The sequence below is a fragment of the Mobula hypostoma genome, chromosome 2 (genome assembly GCF_963921235.1).
Source record: "Mobula hypostoma chromosome 2, sMobHyp1.1, whole genome shotgun sequence".
In the NCBI taxonomy this organism is placed as follows: domain Eukaryota; kingdom Metazoa; phylum Chordata; class Chondrichthyes; order Myliobatiformes; family Myliobatidae; genus Mobula; species Mobula hypostoma.
In genome coordinates this window covers 225,268,633-225,292,719 of record NC_086098.1, presented here as the reverse complement: position 1 = coordinate 225,292,719, position 24,087 = coordinate 225,268,633, and the positions used below count along the sequence as shown (strand labels likewise).

At 38.4% G+C, this 24,087-nt stretch overlaps 2 protein-coding genes across 2 annotated transcripts in view; one reads left to right on the top strand and one right to left on the bottom strand.

Moving 5' to 3' along the window:
• rtf2 (replication termination factor 2) overlaps positions 1-24,087 on the top strand; it is a 64,080-nt gene that overhangs the window by 30,109 nt on the left and 9,884 nt on the right. The window contains exon 6 of the mRNA XM_063041554.1: positions 20,706-20,819. Within this exon, the coding sequence (XP_062897624.1) occupies positions 20,706-20,819 (114 nt within the window). The remainder of the gene's footprint in view (positions 1-20,705; positions 20,820-24,087) is intronic.
• Positions 1,305-20,568, bottom strand: gcnt7 (glucosaminyl (N-acetyl) transferase family member 7). Its single transcript, XM_063041553.1, has 4 exons — positions 19,580-20,568; positions 8,781-9,784; positions 3,257-3,352; positions 1,305-1,501 (listed from the first exon to the last, which is right to left on the bottom strand). Exons 2-4 carry the CDS (start codon positions 9,709-9,711, stop codon positions 1,305-1,307), a joined length of 1,224 nt encoding a protein of 407 aa, XP_062897623.1. The 5' UTR covers positions 9,712-9,784; positions 19,580-20,568.

Sequence of the window (24,087 nt, the reverse complement as noted above, 5' to 3'; positions counted from 1 at the left end):
GTGGTGAGGACGCAGGAAAGGTTTTCTTCTGATGACTCTTCCATGAAGGTCATATTTGTGCAGGTGTTGCTGAACAGTAGAACAGTGCGCCACCACTCCAGAGTCTGCTAAATTTTCCTGAAGGTCTTTTGCAGTCAAACGGGGGCTTTGATTTGCCTTTCTAGCAATTCTACGAGCAGTTCTCTCAGAAAGTTTTCTTGGTCTTCCAGACCTCAACTTGACCTCCACCACTCCTGTTAACTGCCATTTCTTAATTACATTATGAACTGAGAAACAGCTACCTGAAAATGCTTTGCGATCTTCTTATAGCCTTCTCCTGCTTTGTGGGCATCATTTAATTTTCAGAGTGCTAGGCAGCTGCTTGGATGAGCTCATGGCTGCTGATTGTTGGGACAAGGTTTGAGGAGTCAGGGTATTCATAAAGCTTTGAAATTTACATCACCTGGCCTTTCCTAACGATGACTGTGAACTAGCCATAGCCCTCACAAGCTAATTAAGGTCTGAGACCTTGGTAAAAGTTATCTGAGAACTCAAATCTCTTGGGGTGCCCAAACTTTTGCATGGTGCTTCTTTCCTTTTTTCACTCTAAAATTGTACAAAACAAAAATAATATACTAATCTTGCTTAAAATGTTGAAAAGAATGTTTCATCTTTAACTTTATGACTTTTGGAGATCAGTTCATCTTCTACTCACTTAACTATTCACAGTAACAGAAATTTTGACCGGGGTGCCCAAACTTTTGCATGCCACAGTATACATGTGATTGTGCAGTGGTTGCATTGCCACTGTAATTTTTGGAAACTTCTTGGTTTCAGTGGGGGGTGTCATTTTACTTGAATCTGTCTATGTTATTTGGTTAACTGTTATCAATAGAGTTTTCTTTTCTCAGTAGTTTGGTATGGGAAGACCACACTACTTTTAGTCTCTCTTTTCATTGTCTCTCACCACCTTCCTGCTCATCGTCTTTGCTCTTTTAACACGTAATAAAACAATCTTAAGTATCAAGTTTTATGCCTCATTCTGACTTCAGAAGAACCTTTGGATTGCAAAAAGCATCAGGATGTAACAGCATGTAGTATAATTTTCTAGGAGGCAGGAAGTAAAACACAGTGAACTTTCTCCCCCATGTTAGCACACTTGGTCTGTATCAGCCTGTGCCTTGGACCTCTGGCTTTAGCCGCATTCCCCCCCCCCCCCCAACCCCGCTCCAGATTTCAGAATTGATGAATGAGACAGCTGCCACTGGAATTTTTGATCAAATGCATTCTCAATAATTGGATCTATTTACAATACTAAAGTACCTTTAATTCTTCAGGTGCCAGTGTGACTGTATGATTTCTGATGTTTGACTGAGTACACGTTCCCTGTGCCATTGCTCTATGCACGCCACAGTTAGAGGGTTTGTCGTCTGTTCAAACTTGTTGGCAAACATGTCTGGCTGTTGAATGATCCATTTTAGATCTCTTAGGCCATACACACAAATGTTATTAGCGTAATGTCCTGAAAAATACAGTGCAGATCATCTAGTTAAAGTAAAGCCGAGACTTGGAATGAACATTGTTTACAGTTAGGCGTCATCTTATTTCGCTGTGCAGTTCTCCAACAGAGAGCCTTGCATAGAGCAATATTGCATTTATATGCAAAGTTCCTCCTTGACTTTTGAAGTCTTTGATACTTACATTTAATTTTTAAAGCTAAATTTCCACTATCACTTTGCTCTGTACAGTAGGTGTAGCACTGTACCTAAAGCTGTGAGTTTGTTTTTAGTCCTGAGTAGCAGTACATTTAAGGAAATTAGAAAACAAAAAATAGAAGATGCCGGAAATCTGAAATACTAAATACTTGAAGCATTAAAGATCGGAAAGAGGCATGGTTTATACTACAGGTGAAAGGCCCTTCATTGTACTGAGGTAAAAAAGATAAAATTTAAATCACAAAATGACAAGCAGGTCAGGCAGCATCTATGGAAATGAATAAACAGTTGACATTTTGGGCTGAGGCCCTTCATTAGGACTCTGTCTGAAGACCTGCTGAGTTCCTCCCAGTGTTTTGTGTGTGTTGCTCTGGATTTCCAGCATTTATAGAATCGCCTGTGTTTAAAAACAAGTCAGTTTCATTTTGCAGAGAAAGTGAGGGGAGGATAAAAGGGTTAGAGGGTGTATCAGTGAGGGTCGGTTTGTTGTTCCAGTCAGTGGGATAATGAGAGCAGTTTGATAGAGGGTGTATCAGTGATACAGTGAGGGCAGGGTTATTGTTCCAGTCAATGGGATAATTGAGAGCAGTTTGATAGAGGGTGTATCAGTGATACAGTGAGGGTAGGGTTATTGTTCCAGTCAATGGGATAATGAGAGCAGTTTGATATTGATAGTGCAAAAGGAATAAAGTATGGTGAGTAGTAGGTCTCTTCACTAGAACTTATGTGCCAGGCTGTGCTAAAGAAGAGGAATAAATTAAGCCAATATAACAGTTCTTCCAGAGTTGTGATAAAGCCCAAGGCAAGCTTGAAGAGCAGCTTCCATCTTCTGTCTGGGCATGTTACAGCTTTCTGAACTCTGGTTTCTACACTTCAACTGATTAACTTTCTCTTGATCAGAATTGCCCATTTCTGCAAGTCATCCATCTGTCAACTGAAAGACTTTCTTGATTTCTGTTTTCTTATGTTTACTATCTTGTCTCGTATTCCACAGCTGCTTCAGTCAATTTTTGTCTGTAGAGGAATAAAGTATTTAGGACTTTACTCAGAAGGGAAAAATTTTGATAGCGTATATGCCTCTCAGTATGAGGGGATACTGAATGATTACAGAAATAGACTTTAGAAGAATGAAAGGCAAAAAAAAAAAGCAGGAAGAAAATGACTTGTCAAAATCTTGTCTCTATCCTAACTGGTAGGTTGCAGTCAGATTGTAAATTGTTTGAAAGCTATATTTTTTTTAGAGTAAGGCAAGATTGTAGATGATCTTTAGTGTACCGAGCTTGGTAACTTGCAAATTAGTTGGAATGACCATTGTCTTTTCTCTCTTGTCCTGGCTCTCTTTTCCTGAGGCTTCTTGACACTATACATGAGACAAGTGCTATTGTGAGTACATACACACACTCACACACACTCACACTCTCTCACACACACACACACACACACACACACACACACACACACTCACTCACTCACTCACTCACTCACTCACTCACTCACACAGATAATGCATTCTGAAGGTGGTGGGGGGAGAAAGTATCGTGTATATATTTTCTTCTGCTTACCATTGCAACCATCAAATGTGGGTCCAGCAGGAGGTGCCCATACAACTGCTCGAATGTCACCATCCCATGTAACATTTGGGATCGTATTAGGTGCATCTTGGAAGAAAAAGAAACATTAGAGCTATGCACAAATTGGAGCAACTCAGTAGGTCAGGCAGCATCTATGGAAAGGAATAAGTAGCTGACATTTTGTGCTGAGATCTTTCATCAGTATCTTTCTTTCTCTCATATGTATTCCCGAAATAACTGGAAAAATTTGAAAGGAAAATGTGTCCCATTGATAAAACACATGTCATGGCAGAGGAGTTCATTGGTACCCATAGAGGCATGCTATTCACTTGCTATTACCATTATGAAGCACACAAAGGAGAGCAGCATCTATTTGGGGGAATCTAGGTTGTGAGGGAGGAGGGATTTGGTTTGGGGGTGGGGGGGGTTTAGAATCCTTGGAAATCCTCCTAGTTCCTGGAGGCGGATCAAGAAATTGGGACGTAGTTATGCGACATGGAAAAAGGAGTTTTGACCAACTGTCCATGCTTAAGCGCCCATCTGCACTGATCCCATTTTCCCTCTCCTATACCCATCAGTCTCCCTCGTTCTGAATGTTTGGCCATTTAACTTACTAACTAGCACGTCTTTGGCATGGAGATCTGCCTCTCTACCGGAGGACTTTAAATTCAGACCCAGGGAATAATTGTCAAACACCATTTACTTAAGATTACATACTGTTTATTAGCAAGCTTGCATCTCAGTTGATATTACAGAGTCCCCGCTCATAGAGCCTGGGAAATCTACAATCAAGTGAGCCCCGAGCACTGTCTGGGGCTGCTGGTTAAATATTCGTTATCACATATGTACTCTGTTGCCAGACATCCTTGATTAGTGGTTACACAAGTACTCCTTTGTTCCTTAGTTATCTTCCAACATTATTCTGACTTTGTGACTAGCCAAGCTGCGAAACAAGTCAGTTAGGTTCTGAATATAATTCCTTGGGCATGGGGTAAACCAGAGCATAGAATATAATTTCTCCATGCAGAACAGTCAGACTGGATTAAACACCATCCTCGAGCTGTGAGACAGCATGCTGACTTAATGTGGGGCTTAACATCGTTGAGGAAGGATAAACATGCAGTCAGGTTTAATACCACTGGTATATTTCATGAAATTTGTTGTTTTACAGCAGTACATTGCAATACATAATTAAAACTATACATTACAATAAATATGTTTAAAACTTATATTAAATAAGTAGTGCAAAAAGAGGGGGGAAAAGAACTGAGTTAGTGTCCATAGGTTTGTTATCCATTGAGAGATCTGATGGCGGAAGGAAAGGAGGTGTTCCTGAACCGTTGAGTGCATGTGTCTTCAGGCGCTCTGTACCACCTCGATGGTACCAATGAGAAGAGGGCATGTCCTGGTTTTTAATGATGGATGCTGTGTTTTTGAAGCATTGCCTTTTGAAGGTTGACTAGATGCTGAGGAGGTTAGTGCCTTTGAAGCTGGCTGAGTTTACAACCTTCTGCAGCTTTTTCAAATCCTGTGCAGTGGTCCCTTTACAATAGATCAGTGGTCCCCAACCACTGGGCCGCAAGGCATGTGCTACCGGGCGGCGAGGAAACGTTATGATTTGGCAACGTGACCATGTTGCTGACTTGCCGGTTGGCGCCTTCTTGCCCAGACTCTTGGTGACAGAAATATTGCCAACTGTAACTGACCAAAAAACATTTTTCTTTAAAGGAAAATGTTTTAGAAAAAGGATGGTATGTAACTTTCGTGCAGATTATTTTAGCATAGAAAAAGCCAAAAACCCAAAAAGCCGGATGAATTTTCTGACGCCGCCCACTTTGGGAGAAAGCTAGATTTCTGGAAATTGACGCCAAAACAACCAATCTGGTAACCCTGTAATGAGTCAGCTGCACCTTTCCTCATTCCCTGTCACGCCCACTGTTGAACTTGAATACACGTAAGGTCATTATGCATGCGTCATCCATGTCAGCGCAGGAAGAAGATCAACTCCTCAAGCTTGCAGATGACAGCAGGCTGAAAAGTATGTTTGACGTAACATCTCTGCCAGCATTCTGGATCAAAGTCAAGGCTAAATATCCTCAGATAGCCACGAAAGCACTGAAAAGTTGCTTCCATTTCCAACATCATATCTCTGCCAAGTGGAATAGACTGGACATAAGGAACCCCCTTCAAGTATCACTGTCTTCCATCACCTCTCAATGGGATAGTCTTGTTGCTGGAAACAAACCCAGGGCTCCCACTGATTCACCGATATTGGTGTGTTGCAATGATTTTATATGTTCATACCAGGAAAATATGTGCTGTGTGTTTAATACCCAAACGCAACTTAAAATGGTATGATGCTATTGGCTTATAAGTGTCTTATAATTGACATCACTATACTCACGTGAGGAAAATATGCGCTGTGTGTTTAATATTAAATTTGTTAGATAAACCCTTTTAGAAACAAGATTGAGTTTATTAGCCACTTATAAGTGACTTATAGTTGACATCACCCATATTCCGGTCGTGATTAACACCCCCCCCCCCGTCGGTCGGTCGCAAAGAATATTGTCAATATTAAATTGGTCCGCGGTGCAAAAAAGATTGGGGACCCCTGTAACAGATGGTGATGTAACCAGTTAGAATGCTCTCCACAGTACATCTGTAGAAATTTGTCAGTATCTTTGGTGACAGGCCAATTATCCTCAAAATCCTAATGAATATAGTCACTGTCGTGTCCTCTTTGTAATCGCATCAATGTGTTGGGTTCAGGATAGATCCTCCAAAATGTTGACAGCTAGGAATTTGAAACTGCTCAGCCTTTCCACTTCTCATCTCTCACTGAGGACAGATGTGTATTCCCTTGACTTCCCTTTCCTGATGTTCACCATCAATTCTTTGGTCTTGCTGATGTTGAGTGCAGGACTGTTGCTGCAACACGGTTCAACCAGCTTATTTGTCTTGCTCCTGTATACCTCCTCATGATCATCTGAAATTCTGCGAACAATAGACACAATTGTGGGTGTAGAGAGTAGAGCAGTCAGTGGGCACACATCCTTGAGGTGCTCCGTGTTGATTGTCAGCAAGGAGATGTTATTTCCAATCCACACAATCTGTGGTCTCCTGGTGAGGAAGTCGAGGATCCAGTTACAGAAGAAGGTTCAGAGGACCAGGTTTTGGAGGTTGTTGATTAGCACTGAGGGTGTGATGGTGTTGAATGCTGTGCTGTAATCAGTAAACAGCAGGCTGACATAGATTGCTATTGTCCAGGTGATCCAAGACCAAGTGGTGAGCCACTGAAATTGCATCTGTTGTTGACCTATAGTGATAGGCAAAAGCAGGTCCTTGCTTAGGCAGGAGTTGATTCTAGCCATTATCAATGTCTCAAAGCACTTCATTACGGTATATGCAAGTGCCACTGGGTGTTGGTCATTGAAGCTGCCTACCCTGTTCTTCCTCGTCACTAGCACTATTGTCTCCCTTTCAAAGCCAGTGGAAATCTCCAACTGCAGCAGAGAGAGGCTGAAGATGTCCTTGAACATTCCCTTGAGTTGGTTGGCACAGGTTTTCAGAGCACCATCATGGCCTGACGCCCAGTCAGGGTTCACCCTTGTGAAAGATGTTCTGACATTGGCCTCTGAGACAGAGATCAAAGGATCACTGAATGCTGCAGTGATTCACGCAGGTTTAGTGTAGTGGAGGATGAGTGGGCTGGTCAGCGTGGGAGGAAAGGGTGGATCATTTTGAGCTGGTATACATATCATATGCAATCCATACTCCTTGTGAACCCAATAAGCTCTTAAAGGAAGCTTGGCCCATCAGAGGTACATCAGGCAATATATTTCCACACCAAATTACTTTTGATCTGCCAAATTCCAGATTCCCATCATTTTGATCACCTTTTACTAATACCATCTTCATTGGATCCAAACTTTATTGACAATATTACTGCTGAGGCAGTTAACATTAAGGGGAAAATGTCAGGCAGATGGAGGAGCTCAGTGGGTTAGGCAGCACTGTGCAGAGAAATAGAGAGTTAACCTTGCGATTCAGATCCTTTGGAGTGAAAGAATATAGGGGAGAGAGCCAGTATAAGGCAGTAAAGGGGAGGTTGGGGCAAGAGCTTGCAAGCGATAGGTGGATTCAGATGAGGAGTCTGATTGACAGGTGGTGTCAGGTCAAGGAGGGAAGGGTGGAAATGATGTTAGAGGCTGGGAGGTGATGGGTGGAGACTATAGAGAGCAGCAGATGATTGAATCTTTCAGAAAATAAGTTAGAGCATTGAGGAGATGGGTGGAGAGGACAGAGTGGGAGGAGTGTGTGGATGATGGGCAGATGGCACTAGGGTAAACAAGATTAGATGATAGGAGGCTAGGGCTTTGGAAGGAAGGATGCATGTGAGAGGACCTGGGTATATCAAAAGGAGATGAGTAAAGAACAGGGGTAAGCAGGTTACCTAGAGTTAGAGAATTTCATGTTCATGCTGAGAGATTTTACATTAACCAGGCAGAATATGAGATTCCTTTCCTTTAGTTTGAGTTTGGTCTTACCTGGCAGTGCACCCAATGGAATGAACATTGATTTGGGGTTTGTATTGGCATTGATTGTCAGGGAAGGTTTTACTTGTGGCAGTCACCATCAAACCACACAAAAAAGAGTCTGGAAGGAATTATTGCAACCTCTAGTCTATACTGGTAGAGAGGATCAGAAGTGAATTAAATATCAGGGTAGTTCTTTAAAGGTAGTTTGTAAAAATGCATGATTCTAATAGATTGTTGCTTTCAGAAAGAAGCATAGTTGGAAAAGATAAAAATCTTCCTACTTTTTTTCCACGAGTTAGATGTTTCCTGGACAGATATGTGCTCACTTTGATCACCCTGGTGTAAGTATTTCAGATTAAACTACATTAGACATCTATACATTTCTAGTCCAAATCTGGAAGTTGATCTTGCTTGTTTCCTTAATTTAAAATGTTTCTGAAAATAAAAAGTTTGAGTCTATTTACATTGAAAACAAATTTCCTATAAGCACTCAAAACATATAATGGACTAACATCAAGCTCTAGAGTTTTGTTTTGGTAATCATGCATCAGCTCTGTACAAGTTAAATAAATTTCTGTATATCGTCTCCTTAATCACTTTTTATATGATGGGAGAATAGTTCCCTCAACAAGATTTAAAAACAAAACTTTGTTTCAAATTGACTGAAATAAAACTTGAGATTGTGGTGATGGGTTTTGCCATATAAAAGCCAAATGAATTCTGTAATGTGATGCAACCTGCTTCACATTTGGTGCAGACTTAGAAAGTTTAAGCTTGCATCTTGAAAGATATTTAACCTTAACTTCCTATTGATCACTTACAGGTGAGGAACAGCAGTCATTTTTGTTGAAATAAACGACTTGCTTCCTGGTTGGAACAGGAGAGTTTGACATTTTTTTTTAAATCTTGAGTGTGAATTATGAGATACCCTTTCCTTTATGACTTGTAAGTTCACATAACTTTACTGAGCTTACCCTTTAAGCGATTCAGTGTCACCCAGTAATGTTCATCAGGGCTGTATGTATCACGAGACCACTCAAGGAGTGTGATTGCTCGCTTATCTTCCAATACAAATTTCACAAATTGTCTCGTAAGTACGTAGTATGCAGTTCCGAAATAAATGGTGAGACCCATTGGTGGTGCATCTTTTGTCTGCTTGAGCTGGTAAATTTTGGCTTCACCGTCTTTTATCTTCTCTTTGTAACTGTACTCTGTCCTGTATTTCATATACCATGGTTGTTGTATTCCAGGTGTAATGTTCTTGCCCCTCCATTTGTGTTTTATATACGAGATAATTTCCTTATTAGTTTTTATTGGAAAGTCTTGTCCACAGAGATTGATAACTGCCTTCCATGCAACTGTTTTGTTTACAAGATCTTTCATGCAATTTATATCAGCCTGTAGGCGTGAGAATCCACCATAAACAATATATTCCATTTTTGAAGCCAGAAAGATGTTATTAAAGCAGTCAGACAGGCTCTTTACTTTTCTTTGGTAATCTTTTGATGACTTTTGATCAATATGGATGCAGTACACATTCTCTGGCCTATAAATTGCTCGCAGTAGTTTTACAAACATTTCAAATTCTTTGTGGATAGTAATAATATAAGCTAGAGGATAGTTAGCTTCTTCTTCTGACAGAGAACTTGTTATGAAGTTAAGTTCTAGTTTGATTTTGGAACAATTGATTGGATTTGGAATTTGAATGTCAAATAATTTTGGTTTCTCTTTTTCACACTGTTCTCCAGCCTGTAATGCTGTTTCTTTGCCTTGTAAAATTTCGGGACAATACTTGGTGCAGTTCTGCTGTTCAGGTTGTTCAATATGTTTCCCACTATAAGAAATTATGATGTACATCAGCATGAAAGCAGGAAGTGAAATCAAAAAATACTTAATTTTGTTCATGTTAGAATTTTAGTCTTGTGTCTCACACCATGCAGTACTTGAGCTTTTTGCTTTCCTGTCCATGTCCATTTATCTGCAAAGAGTAATAGCTAGGTTAACAAAACCAGAATTAATACTTGTTTTCAAAGCTTGCATAAGATATAACCAGATGTTTTCCCACAAGCAAAACGCTATAGTACAGCAATGAACATCTGAAATGAAACTTTCTCACTGAGATTGCTGCCTAATGGCTAAGTGTTTCAGAAGATCTATAAAATTGCTGTGGCTTTTCATCTAAGAAACTAATAATCCATTGTCCTATTACCATATTATCAACTACATTATCTTATATTCTTATACTATTATCTTTTTATTAACTATAACCATCTCAACCAGCATTGACAAAATGGAGAAAATAGTTAACTTTTAAAGAAGAGTCTTTGTATGTTTAAAGTAGACTTTTATGGATTTTATTACAAACCTACTTAGATTCTTTAGTAATTTCAAAGAAATTGAGTTTTGAGGCCCCTTTGGAAAGATTACTAATTTCAAATCAAAAGGTATCCTTTTCAATTTCCACAATTCAGTGAGTACTGATTGGAAATTCGTCAATAAGTAAATGAGTCTTATCTTCAAAGAGCTGTTTTTCAGAGAAGCTATGGGAGTGGAGGGGTGAAAGGATATATACACAGAGATCAAGTATGTTTGAAGAAGATTAATTTGTTGCATAAACACCAATTCCACCAAGCAGCCTCGTTCCAAAAAAGTTGTATTGCATATTCTAACTTTTATTGAATACCTGACCAGCATTATCAAAATGGAAGGATCTGTAAAATGTACAGTTTAGAATCATTAACTTCATTCTTTTTCACAAAGCTAAATGGCAGCCAGAAAATGTCCTGGTAATTGACAATAATTATTGCAACAGGTTTAATGTTGCACACTTTTGCAAAGTGTGCTATTTTGAATGAATGTTTGCAAAATAAAACTACTGAAGGAAGGGTCCGAGACTGCTGGTAGAGCTCATGGAGTGAAGTCGTGTTCTTGACTCGCTCCATTACTTTATGACATAGCTTTATCCTATGATCAGCTACATTTAAGCTAACTTTTAAGGCACCGATTTTTGCAATACCTTGCAGCGGATTGCTATTATATATTTGGATGCGTTTAAGGTCCGCTATGTCTAAGAATGGGAAAGACGGCAAACCTCTGGTTAGACCGAAAGTTACCGACCCTCCTCCGATTGAACCAGCGGTAACTATGCAAGCTATATCGGATCTGATCCGTACGGAAATTTCAACTACTATATCGGATCTGATTCGTGAGGAAATTTCAACTAAACTGCAGAAAATTATCGATGAAATTGATAAAATGAAAACATCTATCACGGAACATCAGATTGCTATATCTAATCTCCAAATATCCACGCAACACAATGAACTCAAGATGGGAAAGATGGAAGAAACAATTACTGTAATGAAGAATAAACTTGACTTTCTGACCTTTAAAAATTCTGGCTTAGAATGCAGAATGGGACGACAGAACATTCGAATTATTGGTATTCGTGAAGCTGCTGAATCTGATGACCCTATAAAGTTTTTCTCTTAACTTTTAAAAGATTAATTTCCCACCTTATTTCCCGATCAACCACCACTATTGGATCGGGCTCACAGAGTTACATTATATTCGCCTAAGTCAGATAAACCTCGGCATGTTATTTTACGATTTCATTATTTTCAAGACAATGAGAAGTTGCTTTGCTTTGCTCGACCTAAAGGTTACATTGATTTCTCGGATCTTCGCTTTCGATTGGTGGAAGATTTTAATAAACAGGTTCGTGATTAACGTGTCAGTTACAGATCTGTGATGTTGGAATTCTACAAGATGGATTTAAAACCAGTGTTGCTTTATCCCGCACGTTTGAGGATTTGATTGTCTGATGGGTCTTCCCGTTTTTTCGACTCTCCATCGGAAGCCCAGAGTTACCTGGATCAACTCTTGCCTTCAACATCTTAATCGTACTATTAAATCATCTCTGTTTGATCGGAGGCAGTTAATCTGTTGGGTTTAATTTTTTTTTGCTTTATATGAGGGCAGAAAAGTTTTTTATCAGTTTAATTAATATGGTTGCCAAACTTTTTTTTAACTGCGTCATTCCTTTCTTCTTCCCTGGGGATTCTGGGTGGTTATTCCCTCAGCATCATTTTACATATATCCCTGGAGGACTTAAACTTTGTAGGTTTCAAACGTACTTTTTGTAGTTTTCTTTGCTAGTTTATGCTAATATTTCATTTTCTTGTTTAATTATACGGTCTATTGTAGGTTAACGGTTTTCTTTATATGTACTTGTTTTTTTCTTTGTATTATATCGTTTTTGTTTTAATCGGTGTACTTTTTTTTATTCCTTTACTGTTTTATAACTTTAGCTGATCTTTTTATATATACACTTTGTTTTAGTGAGCGTCTATCAGAAGTCATGGGGGTAGTTCTAGTGCTCGCTTCTTTCTGGCTGGTCTATCTTAGATTTAGCTTTGGAGTTACGGGGTGGGGGGTGGGGGGGTTCACTTTTTAGTTTTTCTTTCTTCTTGGGCTACTTATATTACTGAAGTATTGGGGCGTTCTCTTTCCCATTGTCTCTTGTTTATTCTGTTCCCTTTCCGGGTTCGTGGGTTGAACCGATTGTCAATCCTCCTTTATTTGAGGGTTGACTTTAGGGAATATGGAGTCTACTATTAATTTTGTCTCTTGGAATACTAACGGTCTTAATCATCCAGTAAAAAGGAAAAAAGTCTTTAAAGTATTCCGGAGACTTAAAGCACATATTCTATTTTTACAAGAGACCCATGTGCGGAGGGGGGACAGACTACGTTTTTTTAAGTTCTGGAAGGCTCAACACTTCCATTCGAATTCCAACGCTAAAATTCGAGGAGTTTCTATTTTTATAGACCCCTCAATCACTTTTGTACAACACGATATTATTTCTGATCCGAATGGTAGATTTTTATTGGTTAGTGGTTTACTCTTTAATAAAAAGGTAGTTTTGGTTAACGTCTATGCTCCCAGCATGGACTGTCCAGAATTTTATAAATCATTATTTAATTTGTTCCCGAATTTGAATGAGTTTTCACTAATCTGGGGCGGGGATCTTAACATTTGTTTATCCCCATTATTGGACCGTTCGGCTCCTTTACGGACTCTACCCTATAAATCTGCAACCTTGATTAATTCATTTCTCTCAGATTCTGGGTCGACGGACATTTGGGATTTTTTTGCATCCTCAGGAAAAAGATTTTTCTTTTTTTTTCACATGTTCATCATTCCTATTCAAGAATTGATTATTTTTTTATTGACTCTTATCTTATTTCTTCAGTGGTTAAATGTGAATATGACTGTATAACCATTTTGGATCCTGCTCCACTTAAGCTTTCTATTAAAATATTGGCCAATACACAAAATAATAGACCATGGCGTTTTAATTCGCTGTTGCTTCAGGATTCGGATTTTGTTAACTTTATGAATGAACAGATTGATCTCTTTTTTACAATCAACTGTACAGAGGGTATATCCATGAACACCCTTTGGGATGCTTTTAAAGCTTATATTCGTGGTCAGATCATCTCGTATTCTGCTGCTTTGAGGAAGAGGTTGAAGGAGGAGGAGCTGGCTATTGTGGACAAGATTAAGGAAATTGATAAGAAATATGCTACAGCTCCCTCTGAGAAGTTGTATAAACAAAGAACTGAACTTCAAATGGAACACAGTTTATTACTTTCGTCCTCTATTGCAAATCAATTAATGAAAACAAGAAGCAAATTTTATATACATAGTGACAAAGTTGGTAAACTGTTGGCTAATCAGTTGAAGACTAACTATACTAAATTTCAAATTAATCAGATTTATAATCAAAAAGATCAACTGATATCTGATCAAGCTGAGATTAATCAATCCTTTTTTGACTTTTATTCCTTCTTATATCAATCAGAGTCTCCACGAGACTCTAAACATACGTATGACTTTTTAGATAACCTAGATTTCCCTAAGATTTCACATGATATATCTTCTGTGTTAGACACTTCCTTTACCACTGATGAGATTAAGAATGTTATTTTTTCTATGAACCCGGGGAAAACTCCTGGTCCTGATGGGTTTACCACGGAATTTTATAAATTTTTTGCATCCTCATTAATCCCTTGGTTATTCAGGGTTCTGGAGGCCTCATTAAAACTTGGTAAACTTCTGGAATCCTTTTATAGAGCATCGATCTCTTTAATATTAAAGAAGGATAAAGATCCTGCTCAATGTGCATCTTATAGACCAATATCCTTATTAAATGTTGACTCTAAAATTTTTTTCTAAATTATTAGCAAACAGATTAGAAAAAGCACTTCCTTATATAATTTCGGAAGACCAAACGGGTTTTATTAAAGGTCGTTACTCTTTTTATAATATTCGTACACTGTTATACATTGTCTATACCCCGTCACAAAATGATCCTGAATGCGTCATTTCCTTAGACGCTGAAAAAGCCTTCGACAGAGTCAAATGGCCTTACTTATTTAAGGTGCTTGAAATGTTTAATTTCAGCCCGAAATTTATATCCTGGATTAAATTGTTATATCATTCTCCTATGGCCTCAGTTCGTACTAACTCTTTAAACTCACCTTTTTTTCCTCTTTTTTGAGGTACCAGACAAGGTTGTCCTCTTAGTCCTTTATTATTTGATATTGCATTAGAACCTCTTGCAATTGCTATTCGAGAATCTCCAAATATTATTGGTATAACTCGTGGTATAAAGTATCACTTTATGCTGATGACTTACTTTTATATATTTCTAATCCTCAAAAATCTATTCCTGCTGCTTTAGATTTATTAGCACAATTTAGTCTTTTTTCAGGTTTTAAATTGAATCTCAGTAAGAGTGAACTTTTCCCGGTTAGTAAGCAAGTTCCCTTATATCAGAACCTCCCATTTAAATTGGTTAATAACCATTTTTCATATCTTGGGATTAAAATTACCTGTAAACATAAGGATTTATTTAAGACTAATTTCCTACCCTTAATTGATCACATTAATCAACTTTCATTTAAATGGTCTCTACTTTATTTAACTTTGGTTGTATTAATGCTGTTAAGATGTTTATTCTGCCAAAATTTTTATATGTATTTCAGGCTCTACCCATTTTTGTTCCAAAATCCTTTTTTGACAAAGTTGACTCTAAAAATTCTTCATTTATTTGGCAAAATAAAAACCCAAGATTGGGTAGAATACATCTACAGAAAGTTAAGAGAGATGGAGGTTTGGCATTACCTAACTTTAGATTCTATTATTGGGCAATTAATATTCGACACATGAAATTTTGGTTACTTGACCAAGATACACTATCCATTCCTAAATGGGTAGTATTGGAATTACAATCTGCTCAAGGTTATGCACTTGGCTCCATTTTAGGTTCTTCTCTTCCTTTCGATTTGAAATGCCACAAACAGGTTTGTAACCCGATAGTTAAATATACCTTACGTATTTGGTTTCAATTCCGAAAATTTTTCGATTTTAATCAATTTGGGCTTGCGATTCCTATTTTAGGTAACATATTCTTTCCCCGCTCTTCCACAGACCTGCCTTTCAAATTTGGAAGACTAATGGTATATCACTGTTTTTGGATTTATTTTTAGATGGCTCTCTTATGTCTTTTGAACAATTATCTAATAAATATAACTTACCAAGAATACATTTTTTAAGATATCTTCAAGTTAGAAATTTCCTTAGTACTATACTCTCTTCCCTTCCGACGTTACCTCCTACATATATTTTAGATACTATAATTAACCTTAACCCATGTCAGGAAAGTGTAACGGCTATTATTTATAATTCTATCATGAAACTTAGGAAAGCTCCATTCGATAAGATTAGATCAGATTGGGAAAAGGAATTGGGCTTTATTATCTCGGCGGATGACTGGGCGCATATTTTACAACTAGTCAATATTTCCTCTTATCTGTTCCAAACATTCCCTAATTCAATTTAAAGTTGTTCATAGAGCACATATGTCTAAAGATAAATCAGTTTGTTTTTATTCTCATATTAACCCTCTTTGTGACAGATGTCATGGAGAGACTGCTTCCTTAACTCATATGTTTTGGTCCTGTCCTACTTTGGAAACTTTTTGGAAAGACATTTTAAATATTATTTCAAAGGTATTGAATATAGATATTTCTCCCCATCCTATTACTGCTATCTTTGGATTACCTAAAATTTCCAGTATGTCACCATGTATGGTCCTATGTGATGGATGCTGCTTTCCTGTGCCAGTGCTTATTGGTGGGGAGGGCTTTACCTTTGATGGAGTGGGCTGTATGCCCTACGTTTTATAGGCTTTTCCATTCAACGGCATTGGTGTTTCCATTCTAGGCTATGATGCAATCAGCTAGTATATTCTCCACCACACATCTTTAGAAGTTCATTAGAAATTCGTAAAGATTCGGCATGTCATCTAAAACTTTGACAAAGAAAAGGAGCTGCTGTGCCTTCTTTGTATTGCACCTCTTTGTAGTGCTGGGCTCAGGGCAGATCCTCTGAAATGTTAATGCTGAGGAATTTAAAGTTGCTGACTAACCCTCTCCGCCTCTGATTCCTGATGATGACTGATTCATGGACCTCAGGTTTCCTCTTCCTGTAGTCAATAATCAGGTTTTAGAGTAGTGGGCAGCACCATCTTTCTCCAACATCTATGTCCAGTAATACCATTGTTAGTTAGCACTGTGAGACTAACTTGGCATGGTTGTGTAGCTTATTTGTTGCTGGTAGTTTATACGATCATTTTATATACTGTTTTTCTTAGCTCCTGGACTGCCTTTGCACTGTCCTTCTCTTGTCCAGTTGTGAAGACTTGAATTTTACAGAAAGACTGAAGCCATCATTTCTGAATCTGCCACAATATTTGCTTCATTACCACTGAATGGGTCAATTAGTGGATTTTTAATGTAAATTTGTGTCCAACTCTCTGCAAAAGTGACAACCCATTCTGATCACTTATATTTTTTTCCATTGTCTTTTAAGCTTGGCGACTTCAAGGCTAGTTTTACAAACACCTTGTTTTTGTCCTCTACAACACCAAATTCTGTTTGTTGTGCTTCTGGATCCTAGACTTCAACATGTCAAGCTAAATTCATTTGCTTTTTCTGTAGGTTGATCCTTAAATTGTCACTGATTAGTAAGTTTAACTGTTTATGCCAACACTGTGATTCTAAGAGTCGTGAGCGGCTCATCTCCTGTTCCCTTCAACTTTCTCCATCACATACAAAGTTCAAGCCAGGAAGTGTGCTGAAAACCTCACCACCTACTAGGTTGAATACAGCTTGTAGTACAAAGCAGTCAGTTTTAATAGAATCCCTATTGGGCATGATGGGCAACTGTCATTGGCAGACTGTGGTTAATAGCTGTAATATGTTCTGGAAATTCATTGACATTGCAGCCAAAGTCGCTTGAACAGCAGTTTCTCTCGTACCTTACAATGTTGAAAGGGCCAAAGCAGCTGCATGGTAGAAAAATTCTGGTGAAGGGTCTTGAACAGATGCTGAGCTCTGATATGCTGTAAACTTAATAGAAAATTAATAACTCACTTCCTTCAGCACCTCCCATCTAAGGTATTGATCTTTGCTTTCAACTATTGTCTGACTAGGTTGGAAACACGGTGCACTTTAATAGGTTGAGATTGGGGTTATGGTAATGTGAAATCTGTATATTGTCTTGAAGATCTCCACACAATGAAGACTGATACATTAAAATTTCTTTTTCTAGATGGAAGACACCAATTAACTCTTAGTGCTGTTTAAATTTTAAGTTCATTAGTAATTTATGAAAAACTTTTTCATTAAATTCTGTGTGTGCAATTAAAGTTCTAGTGATGGGGAAACAGTATAGTAAGTACTTGGAGAACATGGATTCTGCATGTGTTCTTCATTTCCAATCGAAGCAGTCACCATTTCTAGCCATTTAATGAAGATTCTTCGTGGCTATTCCTCCAGGTCGAGGATGATGGTCTTCGTTCTGTTGATCTACTTATGGGCTGTCAAGTGGCTTATGAGTCCAATCTTGGCTTTGAAAGTTCTTCCGCATTCAGGACAGGTAGTTTCAGGTGGCAGATTGGGCTTTGGTTGTTGCTGCCTCTCTTTCCACTTTCTTCTCTTTTCTTATTCTATGTTAATGATGTGTTTGCTTGGAATTATAGTATAGAAGGCAGAGCTGTAGTGAATAAAGAATAACCAAAATCTGTAGATGCTGGAAATCTGAGCAACACACACAAAATGCTGGAACTCAGCAGGGCAGGCAGTATCTGTGGGGGGGGGGCGCGGAGGGGGGAAGTACAGTTGAGGGTCCTGGCCGGAGGGTCTCTGCCAAAAACATCGACTGCACTTTTTTCCATAGATGCTGCCTGGCCTGCTGAGTTCCTTTACCATTTTGCGTGTGTCAATAAAGAATAGTCTGCTGTAGGTGTCTTTACTATCCAGATGTTCCAGAGGTGTGTAGGGCTAGGGAGATCTCAGGATCATAGATTGCAGCATTTTTTCCACTACTGATATTATGCTAACAGTTCCTTTATATTTTTCTTAGATTGTGAGGTCCCATTTACTACGCCGGTCTATTTCTAGTTTTGCTTTCTTCACACTGATGGGAACTAAAGATGGCACTCAAAGTCACTGAAGGCTGAATTTTACAATGTGCTTAGTGCAAAGGTGTGGTGTTGCTGTTCTGTGGTTTCCTATAGCACATTGGTGTTGCTGCCTCTGAATACCACAGGCCTGGCTTCAGTTTTTTCTCTTTCTGGAGAGCTTAGTGAGATTGTGTTCCATAAATACCAAAAAAGTTTTTAAAAGATAATGATCCCTGGGTAAGATAAATTTCAAGCTCTCCAGAAAGGTTATTACTTGCAATGACCAGAGTTTTCTGCATAGTAAACATTGATGCTAAATAATGCTTGTTCACAATGAGTTTCATAGAAATCCGAGTTGTAAGTCCCTATGTTCTCAACTACAGAAGTAAGTGGAAATTAATTGCATTTGAACTGTTTACGATTAGAGGAATGTAGTTTGGTTTTCAGAAGCGTATTTAGTTTGGTAATCTTTGTTAACATTTGATCTTTAGAGTAACTAATGAACTCTAAAGTTTCCCAATGTTTCATTGCTTTGATTGACACTGAACTCTAATCACTCTGATAAGAGCTGGTTTGGTTTTGTACCAGCTTGTCACTACCCAATGAACCTAACAAGTTTGTTTTTGTATCAAATTCAGTTAAAGTCATAGAGAAATACAGCAGACACAAGCCCTTTAGCCCAACCAGTCCAGGTCGACTACATACCCACCCAGCTCAGCCCACGTCCTTCTAAGCCCTGCCCTTCTATGTACCTCCATGCTTTTTAAATTTATATCACTGTACTTGCCTCAATCACTTTCTCTGGCAGCTCATTGCATATGCTCACCACTGTCTGCGTGGGGGAAAAATTTCTCCCTTTTAAATCTTTTCCCTCTCACCCTAAAAATATGTCTCCTAGTTTTGGACTCCCCCCACACTGGGCAAGAGACTGTTACCGTCCACCTTATTTATGCCGCTCATAATTTTAAGCACTTCTGTAAAGTTGACACTAATTTTCCTACATTTAAAGTATAAAGAACCCCTTCCTATGACTCAACACAGATCACTCCCTATATTTCATCACATTTTGTTTATTCTTTTTGCGCATGCTTGGTTATAAATTTACATGTTATTTTTCATGCTTTCAATCATACAACACTTCAGTTTGCCCAGTTTATCATCAAAATGACTCCATGCTACCGTACATATGAAGACAATTGTGATTTTAAATATTGAATTTAAAGAAATTGTAAATCTTACCTTGCCCTGGAGTAGTGTGAAATGAAGCAGTTCTGAAGCAGTTGAGGTCATTGCTGCAAGAACTGAATGCTTAACATTTCAGCGCAGGAAACATGAATTTGTCAGAAAGAATTGGTGATAGGGGATGTGTTGACTGTTCTGTAAAGCAGACTGCAGTGCATTAATTTGTACTGGCTCATGACGTGCTCTTTCAACTGGTTGGCTGGAACAAGTTATGGTGTAGCAACAAAACTATGAGATTCTTTTCAGTCAGATTAAGTTCTACTTTCACTTGTATAGTGTTTGGTTTTATGTAGAATGTTATTTGTAGTGTTTGTATTTATATAATTTCATTTAGTGCATTTTGCACAGTTTTAAACTTTTAAGTGAGTCCCAGGTCATTTTGCTGTTTTATGAATCTCGAGTGGATTAAGCTCAAACTTAAAAGACAAATGTACGTTAGTTAATAATTGAATTGAAAAGGGCACTTCTTCCAAGTTTGCAATGTAGCCTGCTTTTGAAAAATGTGATCTGTTTTCCCTGTCCATGCCTTATTTGCAATTTCTGACATACATTTGTTTCTTTTCAATCCTATCATTTTTATTTTTATACAGTGATGGAAATGATTTGTGGATGCCTCCCTCTTCAAATAAACATGCAAAAGGCCTTGCAAGCAAAATCTCAGTCTCTAAGAAACCTAAGCTGTTGAAAATTTAAGGATATTTCTTCATGTATATTTTGAACAAGAACAGATAAATGTAATCAACAAAGGCATGTGAGGGCTGAAATAGACCATGGTGTTTGTTGACACACTAATCCAGTCCAGCCTTGACTGTGTATGCTTGATTGCAGTAGGAATCGCAACTAGATTATTCTCCATTTTTCCCGGTGACAGCGTGTCTGTCGAACTGTGTGGGAGAAAACTACACTCGAGCATTATGAAATTTGATCCCAATTAAGTGCACAACTGATTTAATTTATGGTGGACAGATTTGTTCAATATTTAGATGCTTGAAGTAATGCAAGTTTATGTTTTCATTCTTTTCCACTTTGACTATTAAGACTATATGGGCATTATTCTGATACTGGTTTAGTGATGGAAATGTATATTTGTTATGTACAGTTAATATTTCATTTTTTGCTCTAGTGTGGGGAACCCTTCAAAGAAGATGATGTGATTGTACTGAATGGGAGTAAAGAGGAAATGGCAGATCTTCAAAGGCGAATGGAGGAAAGAAGACATGTTGCTAAGCTGGAGAAAGTAAGCTGGTAAAAGACAAAAACCTTAGAACATTAAAAAAGACCATTCTGGGCTGTGAAGCTGATGTCTTGACCAGTGTTTTGCAATGGCTGCAACTGGCCAGGCCATTTTGTCAAGGTAATGACAATAATAAAATAAGTCAATCAGCTTCTGAATGAGAGATATTGGGAGAGATATGAAGTCACCTACTTAAAGTTGCTCCTTCTCATTTAATTGACTTGGGCTTCAATTCTAAATTAATCATCAAGCTATAAATAATTTTGAATGAAACATTTAAATATGATTGCTGTTTTTAATGAAATCAGGATGCAATGATTTTCATGGCTTTCCTTTAAAATGAACATAATCGAATTATTTAAAAAGTGGACAAAACTAAAAAGGTCACAACTCAAATCTTTCTTCAATACTTACATTCCAAGTACTGCTGTCATATATTAGTTGATTCAACTAATGTTAGTCAGTTTGCTGCAGTTCACAGCTAACAGGGACTCAGTAATACCCTTGGACTTCTGGAATCTGCTTCTCACCCAATCTTTATTTACCTTCCCACAGTAGGGTATACAAACTACAGTTGCTGAGATACACACTTCCATATGGTAGGATCCGATGTTCAAATATATCTATGGAGAAATTGTCTTTTGCATATTACTGTTACACACAAACTCATAAGCCCAATTTGTGTACATGCTGTCAGAGACAACACAATCACACACACTCAAATACATTTACACATACGCACAGGTGCCACAGTAGCACGGCACTATACAGCTTGGGGAGTTCTGGAGTTTGGAGTTCAATTCTGGCATTGTTCTGTAAGGAGTTTCTGTACCTTCTCCCCGTGGAATGCATGGGCTTTCCCTGGGTGCTCCAGTTTCCTCCCACGGTCCAAAGGTGTACTGGATAGGTTAATTGGTTGTTGTAAATTGTCCTGTGATTAGGTTAGGGTTAATTGGGTTGCTGGGGAGGCATGGCTCGAAGGGCCGGATGGGCCTTTTCTACAATGTATCGGTAAATAATTAAGTCAAGTGGACTCCTACATAATACAGAAAAGCACAAGTATGCATGCTCACAACTCAAAGACACAAAAACAAGTACATATAGACACGTGCATGTGCACATAGGCAATCTATTCACAATACACACTAATGCATATCGACTTGTGGCTGAAAACATAGTCAGTCATACATGCATATACATTACATGTAAGCACTCAAATATATTAAATCCAATGCGTACATACTCATACAATGGCGGTACAGTGGACAATGAAGGAGGTCATCAACAATGAAGGACCTGATATATTTCTGATTCAGAATAGTGTTCAACTGAGAGGGAACCTGCAGGAAGTGGTTCTCATCATTTTCTACCCATGTCCTTTTGATAGTAGAGCTCAGAGTTTTGGGAGATACTCTGTGAGGAATTGCATTTTGTAGATGCTATGCACTACAGTCACTGATGAAGGGAACGTGAGGGGCAGAGAGTTGTTCCTTAATGTGATAGTTGTTCAGGGAGCAGTGGAACTTCAGGAGCATATGGCCGGCATTATGAGTGAAGGATAGCATGTAAGGGGTGTTTGATGCTTATGAAGACAGTTTATTGTTTATGAATATCAACTAATTCTAAATCGGGTTAGAAACTGCAAAGTAAAAGTAAATGTGGAAAAGTCAGCGTTAGTTGTCAGGGTAGAAAAGAGAATATTGGGACAGAGCTTGTAAGACAATATTCATTCTTGAGCAACCTTGGTTATATCAGTATGTTTTAAATTTAAGGATTTTAATAGTACAGTGAGCCATGGTGTTCAACTTAAAACTGCAAAAGGTAGGATCGGTAGTTAAATGTGATAGGAACAAATAATATACTTATCAACAAACTGATGCTTAGATAGGGGTAAGGTTACTTTGTATATCTGTTTTTCAATAGCAAATGATAAAGGAAAGGACTATCCCATTGTACATCAGAACAGATTGAGCCGATGGTCCAAATTGTGAAGACAGTAACCAGGGGCATAAGGTGGATCCTCCAAACTTATTCACTTGTCCTCTTCTCTGCACCTCCTAACAAAAGACCCAAACCAGGCTACTGTCCTTCAGAAACCTGATCCTGCCCAGCTCTCTAAAATCTTCCCCCTCATCCTACTGGGCAGAATGTTACCAAGACAAACCCGATTGGCTGACACAACCGTCGTAAGTTGGGCAAATGGATCCTTATCTCAGCTGAAACCAAAGCACTAGATTATGAAACTTGCTTATAGAACACACTGCATTTGCAGAAAATAGCTAAAATAAAATGCCCAACAGCATAGTAGTAGAAATAGCTTTAACCAGGATATTAAGAGAAAAAAGTAACTAGGGAGAGAATGGGGCCTCTCAAAGACCAAAATGAACCTCTGTGTAGAGCTGCAGGAACCTAGTGAAGTCATCATTGGAATATTTTCCTGCTTTTATTATGGAGAAAGACAGAGGCTAAAGAACTTGGTGACAACTAATCAGGATGTATTAGGGATAGTCCATGTAACAGCTGGGGAGGTACTGGGCATCTCAAAACGTCTAAAGGTGGGTAAATTTCCGGGGCCTGATAGAATACTGGAAAGTTAGTGAAGAAATTGTCAGGGCTGTGACTGAGATTTTTTTTAGCATTGAGTGAGGTGCTGAAAGACTGGAAGGTGGCTAACATTGTTCCTTAATTTAAGAGGTGCTACAAGATGATGGAAGATTTTGTTTTGGACTGGAGGCCCATGACTGGTAGTGCACTTCTATGTTTGGTGCTGAACCCATTGTTGTTTGTACAGTCTCATTTCAAATCATTGGCGTAGATAACAAGTTATCAGATGACCCTAAAGTATGTAGTATCATAGACGGTGAAGTTGTTTACCAGGAATTATAGCAGGATCTTGAGCAACTGGGAAAGAACAGTAAATAATGACAAATGGAGTTAATTGCAGATAAGTGCAAGGTGTTGCATTTTGGGAAGTCAAACCAAGGTAGGACTTTCATGATGAACAAAGGCCCTAGTGAGTGTGTGGAACAGAGGGTCCTAGGAGTACGAGTACATTGTTCCCTGCAAGTGGTTTCACAGGTAGACAGAGTGGTTAAGAAGACTTGTGACATACTGGCCTTCATCAGTCAGGGCACTGAGTATCTAAGTTGGGATGCTAAGTACAAGACGTTGGTGAGACTGCCCTTGGGAGTAATGTGTTCAGTTTTGATTATTCTGTTATAGGAAAGATGCCACTAAACTGGAAACAGCAGAAAAGATTCACGAAGGTGTT